The 12,350-nt window shown below is 34.0% G+C and overlaps 1 protein-coding gene across 7 annotated transcripts in view; it reads left to right on the top strand.

Moving 5' to 3' along the window:
• Positions 1-12,350, top strand: part of LOC149785872 (protein spire homolog 1-like) — a 181,322-nt gene that overhangs the window by 153,976 nt on the left and 14,996 nt on the right. For all 7 annotated transcript variants that reach the window (XR_016425471.1, XM_089979855.1, XM_089979854.1 and 4 more), the window contains 2 exons: positions 5,310-5,447; positions 9,580-9,681. Coding sequence is in view for 6 of the 7 variants with exons in the window: in XM_089979855.1 (XP_089835981.1) it covers positions 5,310-5,447; positions 9,580-9,681 (240 nt within the window). In the remaining variant the exon portion in view is untranslated. The remainder of the gene's footprint in view (positions 1-5,309; positions 5,448-9,579; positions 9,682-12,350) is intronic.

Below are 12,350 nucleotides of genomic sequence, written 5' to 3'. Positions count from 1 at the left end.
AGATAACTCACATTAAAAGCTTTCGGGGGGGGGGGGGGGCAGCTAGAAGGTTGTTTATGATTTAGATACAACAGATACAACTTGCTGACCTTTACTTTGTCCTCAGAGGAATTCAACGAAGAGAAAAGAATTTTAAGTTGAGTCCGTAAGTTTGGAAGTTGTATGAGGCCAAAAACAGATGTGTTTCTGGTTAGCCGATTCTTTTCAATGCCGACCCTAGCACTTTTTCCTCCCCAGGTGTAAAATATACAAAAAATATATTTTTTTAAAATTAGTAAAGAAATCTCGAAATTAATTTTTGCATCTAATTGTGATGGTTTAACCCAGTACTTGAAGTGTTTAGTACATTATATATACTAATCATTATAAAATATATGTTTATTTTAAAAAAAACAATAAAAAAAACCTACTTACCTACCCTAATTTTAAAACCAGTGCAATAGGAAGCACATATTTTTTTTGGCCGAACAGCAGGGCCAGAGTCTACACTGTTCTACTGGGATTTCAGTTTAAAAGTACAGACCCTAATCAAATAGTACAGTATGTGACAGCAGACAGGGAAAATCCTTTTTATACTTGCCTGGAATGAAAGCGTTAATACAATCATACAAAAATATAGATTTTTTGGTTGATAAGCGTAATTTTCTGAGCAAGTGACAGAACATTTTACTAGCCAAGCTAGCATGGGTTACCAGGCAAAGGATTTTACCTCCCTTAGATTGGGCTCTTCAGTGTTGACAGTTGGGTTCATGTTAAATGAAGGAAACTTTTGTAAAACATTGATTAACCAGATGCCAATTTTTGGGAGTAAGTGGTTATATGGATATGCATCCACAGATAAACAAGTGTTTTAAATATCTCTTCTCCAGACAAGGAGTTATCCAGACAAAATTCATGTCTATTGATGGCTGTGGATAAATCATGTTTTGCTATAATACAGTTTATCTCTCAGTAAACATCCTTTTTTTTTCAAATAACTTTTCAACTAGACTTTGCTAGAGAAATCATTCTTCCTGACAGGTGTTACATTGCATGTGTAAACTTTTAATTGAGCACCTATTTTGTCTTTGCAAGAAGAAAAAATATTTTATTAATTTCAGCTTTGCTTACTGGTTTAAAGAAAAGTATTGAACTACAGGGGAAAGAATGAGAAGGGCAACTGTTGAACATGAGGGAGGGATGGAGATAATTGTTGGAACATTTTACATAGAAGTCTAGTTGAAAGAATTTATATGCATGCCTTTTGAAATTAAATTAAGGCTATTTTCTGCATTGTGTTTCAAATCTTTGACCAGTCATTTTCTTTCAGAACGTCAATGTCATGGTATTATTTAAGCTTTTAGTTGAGTTTTTACTTTCCATCTGAAGATTGGTCTTACCTTTTAGTCAGCTTAAAAACATGCTTACCCTGAGTTTTTCTTGGGTTCTTACTCATCTTTAAAGCTTAAGAGAGGTAGTCCTCTCTTTCTTGCTCAGTAGAGAGTAACATGAAATGAGTGGAGCCCTCACTTTCTTGCTCAGTATAGAATAACACAAACATGAGTGGAGCATTCTTCTTAGTAGCAATGTCTGTTGAAATCTTTAAGTCTATTGTATTGATTTTCTTAACGAGTCTAACACTGTCTGTTGAAATCTTTAAGTCCATTGTGTAGATTTTCTTAATGAGTCTAACACTGTCTATTGAAATCTTTAAGTCTGTTGTGTTGATTTTCTTTAAGAGTCATTTATTTCAAATTTAAGTTCTGATTCTTTTACTTTCATATATATATATATATATATATATATATATATATATATATATATATATATATATATATATATATATATATTCACTATTTGGCTCAGTATCCTAATATAACAATTATATATTCACTATTTGACTGCTTAAAGACTTATTTTATTAATATGAAATTAAATCAAATTACATAGAATTTGAAAACTACTGCATGAAATAATTATCCCTTACATCTTGTTATGCAATTCATAATTGAGACACAGCACCATTATAAAAGCCAGTAAATTAGTATAGAAATATACTTCTCTTTCTTTTATATACTTTGCCAGTCTAGTAACTCCATTCTTTGTTGTGTCATGTGTGTCTAGTATTTGTCCACTACTAAAAATTTGTATGTTTTAATCAGATGTCTCATTCTTACTGTATCATGTGTGAAATGGACCTTATCAGAAATTTGCAAGCATCTTGGGTAAAAAATGTCAGACAAAATGATGCAAGTTTTGTCTACTGTGATATGCATATAAATATATTTAGTCTAACATCTGCTTTGATAAGGGTTGCATACACTCCCTTTTGGAAGTAGAAAACTATAAATGAAGAAATTTGAAAGGAAATCAATTGCATTGACATGTTGGATGAAGCAGAGACATTAATGGCAAGTCATAGCCAATTAATTAGGTCTATTTTATTATAGATATAATTAGCAACTGTTATCAGTAATGAGTATAAGTGTTGTGAGTGTGCACACCTTTATCTTTGTGTGGACACATGTATGTATTGTATCTTTGTGTGGATACATGTATGTGTTGTATCTTTGTGTGGACACATGTTTGTATTGTATCTTTGTGTGGACACATGTATGTATTGTATCTTTGTGTGGATACATGTATGTATTGTATCTTTGTGTGGATACATGTATGTATTGTATCTTTGTGTGGATACATGTATGTATTGTATCTTTGTGTGGATACATGTATGTATTGTATCTTTGTGTGGACACATGTATGTATTGTATCTTTGTGTGGATACATGTATGTATTGTATCTTTGTGTGGACACATGTATGTATTGTATCTTTGTGTGGATACATGTATGTATTGTCTTTGTGTGAACATGTATATATTGTGTGTTTGTGTGGATATTTGTATGTATTGTGTGTTTTTGTGGACAAATTGGTGTGTATTGTGTATGGGAAGGTTTTAGATATTGCCATTTTCCATAATAATAAAAAATTAGCAGAATTGAATTTACTGGTAGTAAGAAAACATCTTGATACTTGTTCAGTTTACTGTTGAACTTGAAAAGAGTTAATCCTAAATGTAGACTTACAAAAAAAACCCAGTTAGATTGTGCATAAATCTGCAATCGTGGCTATAGTCTATGGGCTTAAAACCACTGAGACTGATTATAAATCTGCTGTCATAGTTAGGCTTAACTTCAATTACTCTGTATAAATCTGCAGTCACAGTTAGACTGCAATCCAATTAGACTGTAGAAATCTTAAGTCATAGCTAGACTAAATCTAGTTAGACTGTAGAAATCTGCTGTCATAGCTAGACTTAAATCTAGTTAGACTGTAGAAATCTGCTGTCATAGCTAGACTTAAATCAAGTTAGACTATAAATCTGCTGTCATAGCTAGACTTAAATCTAGTTAGACTGTATAAATCTACTGTCATAGCTAGACTTAAATCAGAGTTAGACTGTATAAATCTGCTGTCATAGCTAGACTTAAATTGAGTTAGACTATAAATCTGCTGTCATAGCTAAATTTAAATCCAGTTAGACTGTGTAGAAATCTGCTGTCATAGCTAGACTTAAATCCAGTTAGACTGTATAGAAATCTGCTGTCAGAGCTAGACTCAAATCCAGTTGGACTGTAGAAATCTGCTGTCATTGCTAGACTCAAAAATAAGATCCTGAGTTTGGTCACACTGAACTAGTCCTCTGGTCAGACTTTATACATTTTTATGAGACGTTTGTTTGAAGTATTAAACGTTTCTTTCTCTCATTTTTCTCAATCCATAGTGTCAACTTGGTTTTACATACTTTATTTTTTTTAGGAAAACTGAAAACTATTATATTTTCTTGTCTCTTTACTGACTGAATAATTATTTTTAATATAAACAATGAAATAAACAAATAAACAGTTGCACATGCCAGTCTTAGTTGATACAGTCATCATTTTGTCCTCCAATTTATTTTACCCATGATGCTGATTTCCAATAAGGTCTGTTTAATTTTTGAATGCCTAACCTTGCTCCATGAATTTTTCTTCTACGTGTTGATTTTTGTAGGGAGAATGACTCCAGTATCTGGATGCAACATACCTTTACTGTTACAATTTAACAAGTAACTTAAGCATTTATCATCAAAAAATGTAGGTACATAATTTTCCAGGGCATTAAATTTTTTCTTCAAACTATTTTCACATTTACTTGTGTATCATTAAAATTGTCACCCACAAGATACATCTCCTCACCTTCTACGCATACCTCATTATAATGAAATTCTGGATATAACACAGTGCCACTATGGACCCCATGACCAAAATTATGCCAGTGTATAATAATATGGGTTGGAAAAACCAAGGTGAAACTTATCTTATATTTTCATATCCTGTTCAGTACACATTTATTTTTAAACATTTGGCAATACATGAAATACCAAATTATCTGCTCAGTATGGAAAGTTTCAAAACCAAATAACCTTTGTGCATTACACAGTGCTTCCTTATAATAACACTGCTGATGGAAACCATGAAAGTTGCCTACCTTACAGGTGAGGTTGCCTTATATTGAGGTAATTTTTATACATTATATTACTGTTCAATAATTCATTAGGATCCATAATCACACCTTCCTTTTAAAAGGGGCACCTTATGGTATGGGGAATACTACATCATTATCTTATTATAATTCTCACAGTATACATTAAACATATAAGCAGTCATAAAATATTTGTTGATACTCAAGATATGGTACATTTTTTTTCTAATTACTGTGAATTTTCCAATTTTCATGAGGTACCAGTTTAAGTGGATTTCATAGTTACCACAAATTTGAAGGCAGTGAACAATTCTTGGACTGTACAATATGACCCCTTTTACAAAGCACAAATGTAAAGAAATTGAACAATTCTCAGACTGTACAACCAATAAGACCCCTTTTCCAAACCACAAATGTAAAGAAATTGAACAATTCTCAGACTGTACAACCAATATGACCCCTTTTCCAAACCACAACTTTAAAGACATTGAGCAATTCTCGGACTGTGCAACCAGTATGACCTTTTTTTTTATACAAACCACAGGTTTATGTGCTGACAAAGATATAATTTTCCCCAAAACCACAAAATTGATTCCCACAGAATTAACAAATTCAAAGTAATTTATATTGATTAGTGTTTTACAAAAAGTATTTTATGTGAGAAAAAACAGAATTAAAACTTACATTTGTCTATGCAGTCACAAAGCAAATCTTTGTAAATATATAGGTTTATATATGTCAACTCTTGAAGAAATTTTGTCATGATAATAACACACCAGAATATGAGTATTTTGTCTTTTGTTTGCAGCGTAAATGGAAGAATCCTATTGAGTGTTTATCATTGACTTTAAAGGAGGTCACCCATATTCGTATGGTGCTCACAAAAGCTGAACTAGAGTCCCTTATCACTGATCCAGAGCTATATAATCTAGTCTCCAAGGGCAAGGTATTTATATCTTTATCTGTCTGTCTTTGTTTTTGTCTTTGTCTCTCCCCCAACTCCCATCTGCAAGACAATTAAGTGGAGATCATTGATATGCACAGAGGTTTATTGGTCATATCTCAGAACTTCTGTAAGAAATCTTTAGCAAAATGTAAACTGTGCTTTTCTTAGGGGTCATAGCTCAAAAGCTAATTGGTCATCAAACAATATTGCATAATTTGAGTTAAAAGTTCTTTTTGCACACCTTGGACAAATGAATAATTTTAGCAGTATGTAAATATGTATGTATGTATGTATGTTGTTGTTGTTGTTGTTGTGGGGTTTAACGCCATTTTTCAGCACGATAGGCTATACATGGCGGCCAGTATTAATGGTGGAGGAAGAACCTGGAAAACCCCGGAAAGAACCACCGACCCACGAGAAGCTACTGGCAAGCTTTCTCACATGCCCACATTGGCTGAATCTTAGACTCGAACCGCCGCAGACAGAGGTGAGATGGCAGTGATCCGTAACGAAGAGCGCTTTAGACCACTCGGCCACTCGGGGCCCCTGTATGTATGTATGTATGTATGTATGTATTACATTTTGAAAAGATGGATATAGAGTAGGATGGGTGTACTAGATAGACGGATGGTGACAAAATTAGCATAGTATATTAAACAGAAGCACTGTACCAGTAAACCAATTTCATTTTAATCAAAAATCTCTGGAAGAGTAAAATTACAGGAATAGACTGTTGTAAATATGGGACATAGCATGTGATAGCTGTACTTGTTCTTTACTTTCAGAAAAATGCATTCACAGAATCTTGATTCACATTCATCACTAACATTGTATCAACACAACATAAATGATTTCAGTATTTGGCTATTGCTACTTCGTAGTGTACTACCTATGCATGATATTAATTAGGATGTTACAATAGTTAATTGACATGTACATGACAGGTATGATGAGAATTGTCAATCTTTCCACCTCAGTGATGTTTTGTTTTTTTAATCACAACAGTTAACTGACTGGCCTATATCAAGGATGATCAGCATCATGTCAGATCTGACCCAGTGAAATTTGAACAGCATGTCAATTGGGCATTAAAACAATGCATTTTACAGCATAAGACGTTCATGAATAAAATCCCAAATATCTAGTTCAAATTACATTTTCCAACACTTTGTGGGAGTTCTTCCAATAGAACGTTGCATGTTTATGGAAATATATATTGATAAAGGAAGAAAAGGAACTTGTAAATTACAATTCACATTGTTCAGATACATTGTTCAGAGCAATATTTGTACATGTACTTGATAATAACTAATTGATAATTATGACAATAGCAATAATAATTGCTATAGTGTTGAAACCATCTCTGATATTTTTAGCAAACATCAATATATTCAAATATGTGTGGCATCCATAATGGATGTCAGCTCAGCAGCATCTAGGACCAATCAGACATGCGAAGTATTGTGCTGAAAACCCTGTTACAAGGCAGGATTCATGTTAATTTCTCAAGTGTGAAATTAGTGCATCCTATTTGCTTGCCTTACCTTTATTCACAGTATTTTTACATTCCCATCCAGCCTTGGTAGATGGTCAATTGTCTGTCATTGATTGTCTATTTGTCTGTTAGCACAAGTTTGTTATCGCTGCTTCTCCTAGATTACTCAGAAGAGTGACATGAGACTGTGTAATATTCATTCCAAGGATTTTAATGATCCTAAATAAAGATGGCGCCACTTGGACATCAGGTATGGCGAGCACAGTGGCCATCTTGAAAATCTTGTTATCACTTCTCCTTCAGAATGGATATTCACTAGAGGACTTCTTAGCTGGTCCTAAATGAAAATGGTGCCAATCTAACATCCAATATGACCAACATGGCAGCCATCTTGAAAATATTATCAGTACTCCTTCTGAATGGAAAGTCATATCAGTATGGGGTTTTCACCAGAAGAGTTCTTAAGATGTCTAGTTGGTCCTAAGTAAAAATCATGTTAAAAAGCTTGTTCTGGCTTCTCCTTCTAGATGAATGATGTAATTTACATTTACCAAATGGCTTCTTATAATGTCTAGTTGGTCCCAACTGATAATGGTACCAATCTGACTTTTAACATGGTCTTCCTAATGTCTATCTTAAAATCTTGTTATAACTACTTCTCCTTGATAAAAGTTTTTATCTACTTGAGGTTCTCTAACAAGAATTCTTTTGATATTTAGTCGGTCCTAAAGGAAAATAGTTCCCAATGTTACCACAAAATATGATCGCCATTGTGGTCATCTTGAAAATCTTATTGCATCTACTCCTTGATGGATGGTCATATTGGCCTTGGGTTTTCAGCAAAATACTTCTCATGATGTCTGGTTGGTCCTAGATGAAAATGATGCTGAGCTGACATCCATTATGGATGCCACACATATTTGAATATATTGATGTTTGCTAAAAATATCAGAGATACATGTAGTTTCAACATTAAACAGTTAAAAAGAAGAATTGGTCTTATTTTTAACTCCTGGAAATTCTTTTTTGACTTTAGAGCCTTAGCCCCTTTTTGGGACTTTTATGCAAATGAAGGATTGGGGGTGGCACATTTTGCTCAAATATTTTAAATTCAAGAATAGACCCAGAATAAATCAATATCAATACAACTAATAACTAACATGCTTCCTGCTGTATTCAGTTTAACATGAGGTCATTAAGATTCACTTTTGTAATTGTTAGAATACTGTATTTACTCATGCACAACATACAGCCACTGCAAACAACGTAGACCTAGATATGACATTGCATAATATACCAACATACAACTGTTGCAGTCAACATAAGCAGGGATCTGACCTTGCACAATACAACACACAACCTTTGCAATGAACATAGACTGAGATCTGACATTGCACAATACAACATACAACCTTTGCATTGAACATAGACTGAGATCTGACATTGCATAATACAACATACAACCTTTGCATTGAACATAGACTGAGATCTGACATTGCATAATACAACACACAACCTTTGGAATGAATGTAGACTGAGATCTGACATTGCAATACAACATACAACCTTTGCATTGAACATAGACTGAGATCTGACATTGCATAATACAACATACAACCTTTGCAATGAACATAGACTGAGATCTGGCATTGCATAATACAACATACAACCTTCATAATGAATATAGACTGAGATCTGACATTGCATAATACAACATACAACCTTTGCAATGAACATAGACTGAGTTCTGACACTGCATGATACAACATACAACCTTCATAATGAATACAGACTGAGATCTGACATTGCATAATACAACATACAACCTTTGCAATGTACATAGATTGAGATCTGACATTGCATAATACAACATAGTTTGCAATGAACATAGACTGAGATCTGACATTGCATAATACACCAGCAGATCACGGTATCTTCTTTTCACTTATAATGCTAAGTCGAACAAAGTACATAGACCTCAATCTAACATTCCATTTTGTGTGACTGAAAGTCAGAGTCTGTGATGTTCAGATAGACACATGCCATATATTTGCCAACTAACACATCATATACTTATTACATTTTGGCTTTAAGACCACAGATACTAACAAATGCCATTTTTAAAAAAATATCCCCAAAATACATAATTGTTACTTATGTACTGTGCTGATTGTTGTTGTTGTTGTTCAAGGGTTTAACTCCATTTTTCAGCACAAGATAGGCTATACATGGCGGTCAGTATAACTGGTGGAGGAAGAACCCTGGAAAACCCAGGGAAGAACCACCAACCCACGAGAAGCTACTGGCAGGCTTTCCCACGTACCCACGCTAGCCGAGCCTTGGACTCGAACACACGCAGACAGAGGTGAGATGGCAGTGATCCGGAATGGTGAGCGCTTTAGACCACTCGGACACTCGGGGCCCCTGTACTGTGCTGATGTGAAGCTACAAGATATGGCAGTTGGTGGGGGGATTTCATGAATTAGACATTATTGGAATGATGTCACTTATATGTGAATGGCATCGCTGACTAACTAGTCAGGAGACAGAGATTTTACTAACTATAGGTCTATTATATAGGCTTGCCAAATTAGACCAGGTACCAGCAAATTGTAATACATTTATTTTACATTTCAGATTTGTTTTACCTGCAAAAAAACCAGGTTTGGTCTGTTTAGTGCCTGGGGAACCAAATGCAAATTTTGCCAAAGGACAGTGTGTAATTTCTGTCTGCGCAAGGTAGAGTAACAACAGTAGAGAGCATGTGAGCGAAGGAGTGAGAGAATGGACTGAATCCGATATATCTTCAAATTAATGAATACTGAGCAAACATTTAATGCATTTTATATTTCTGTGCCAATTGGCATATATGGCATAGCCTTGCTATTGTATGTTTTGTTGAAAATAGGCATTTATGGTATAGCTATGTTGTTATGTAATTTGATGCCTAGAAGTATTTATGGTACATATATGACTTTGTGCATTTTGATGCGAATAGTCATTTTGGCATAACTGTGGCATTGTGTAGTTTGATGCCAATAGACATTTTGGCATGGCTGTGGCATTGTGTAGTTTGATGCAGATAAGCATTTTGGCATAGCTGTGGCATTGTGTAGTTTGATGCTAACAGGCCTTTTACCATATCTGTGGTATTGTGTAGTTTAATGCCAACAGGCATTTTGGCATAGCTGTGGCATTGTGTAATTTGATGAAGATAGGCATTCAGGTATGAACCATGTTATGTAATTTTATGCTAATAAGTATTATTAAGTAGTGAAACCTGTCTTGTGAGACCACTCCTCCTGCCAACAAAAAAGTCTCAAAAGACAGGTGGTCTCTGATCACAGGTTTATGCAAGATTACCATTATTCAAGGTCATAATGCAGCAGGTTTAAAATTTAAAGTACATAGTGACATGTACTTTAGTCTGGTTCCCTGTCTGTAATATACGATGACTACCTGCATCACTGTAAATGTTTGGAACTGGTAGCAAGATTAGACTTGTTTGTTTGTTGTTGTTTTTGTAGAATAGCAGTATTCTTTTAAAACAATCTGTTTTTGTAGAATAGCAGTATTCTTTTAAAACAATCTGCATTTTGTCAGCATATATTCCTAAGTTGTCATGGTTACAAAAGATTTTTAAAAATTAGTCGTGTTCTTTTTTTTGTGAAATGGTCATTCAAAGCAGTGTTAAAATGCATTTTGTGCCAGAAAATTATGGTTGCTGGTCACATTTTGCAGGTGATCACTGACAACAGTGTATTTAATTAATAACATCTATCCATACATGATGATTTTGGTTTTAAATGATGTGGTTGCTTATAGCAGAGATCACTAAAGTCAGGTTCTTCTGTATAGCCATGGCATTGTTTTTTTTATGCCAATAGTCTTTTATGGTATGCCAAGGTATTTTGTATATTGATGCCAATAGTCTTTTATGGTATACCAAGGTATTGTTTATTTTGATGCCAATCATCTTTTATGGTATACCAAGGTATTGTTTATTTTGATGCCAATCATCTTTTATGGTATACCAAGGTATTGTGCATTTTGATGCCTTTAGTCTTTTATGGTATACCAAGGTATTGTTTATTTTGATGCCAATAGTCTTTTATGGTATACCAAGGTATTGTTTATTTTGATGCCGATAGTCTTTTAGGGTATACCATGGTATTGTGTATATTGATAATAATAATAATGATAATAATAAGCCTATTCCCCAATAATTAAAAAAAAATTAAATACACACACAGCCAAGCAAATGAGAAAAATTCTCTTAGAAATTGGTTTTATACCAAATATTTGTTTTAGAAACTATTTGATCATATTTTGCACTAAACCAATTTGAGCAAGTTCTATTCAAGTTTTAATAACATTGGCAAATCGTGTTTAGAGGTATGTATTTTAAATAAAATTTAACTGTCTGCCTGAGTTCAAGTCTCGGGCTTGGCCAACATAGGTACGTGAGTAAGCTTGCCGATAGCTTCTCATGGGTCGGTGGTTCTCTCAGGGGTTTTTCATGGTTTTTCTTACACCATTTATTCTGGCCGCCATATATAGCCTATCTTGTGCTGAAAAATGGCATTAAACCCTATAACAACAACAACAATTAGTAGAAAAACAATCACTATCCTTGCAGATTCAGAAGGCAGCAGCTATCCCCACCCTTTCTGTCGAATTTAAATTTAAATTAATATTTTTGTTAGTCCCATTAGACTAATACCAATGTACAGATTTAAGTCTGTAGTGAAATATACAAGCCTCTGACTAACAAGCTGTCTTGTTAGTTTCAAACCCAGATAATGTTTACATAAACCCATTTTCACACCCTGATAATGTTTACATAAACCATTTTCACACCCTGATAATGTTGACATAAACCATTTTCAGACCCTGATAATGTTTGCATAAACCCATTTTCATACCCTGATATTGTTTGCATAAACCCATTTTCAGACCCTGATAATGTTTACACAAACCCATTTTAAGACCCTGATAATGTTGACATAAACCATTTTCAGACCCTGATAATGTTGACATAAACCATTTTCAGACCCTGATAATGTTTACATAGAACCATTTTCAGACCCTGATAACGTTGACATAGAACTATTTTCAGACCCTGATAATGTTTACATAAACCCATTTTCAGAATCCCGGATCTAAGTCTGACAATTATCTAAACAAAGTCACTTTCAGTGACATTCATGTATAAGCTGCTGGCTTTTTTGCATTTAATTGAGGTTATTCACAAACTGAAAAAAGCAACAAAACAATTAAAATGTACTTCTAAATGATTCTTTATATGTCTTTAAGAAATTCTGTCTCTCTGCTAATGATTTCCCACTACTGTCCATCTGTCATTTTCTCTGTACATCTGCTGGCTGTGACATATGCACATCTTAAAT

This window comes from Sinohyriopsis cumingii, chromosome 13, assembly GCF_028554795.1.
Source record: "Sinohyriopsis cumingii isolate HCF-2022 chromosome 13, ASM2855479v2, whole genome shotgun sequence".
Lineage (NCBI taxonomy): Eukaryota > Metazoa > Mollusca > Bivalvia > Unionida > Unionidae > Sinohyriopsis > Sinohyriopsis cumingii.
This window is presented reverse-complemented; position numbering and strand designations above follow the sequence as displayed.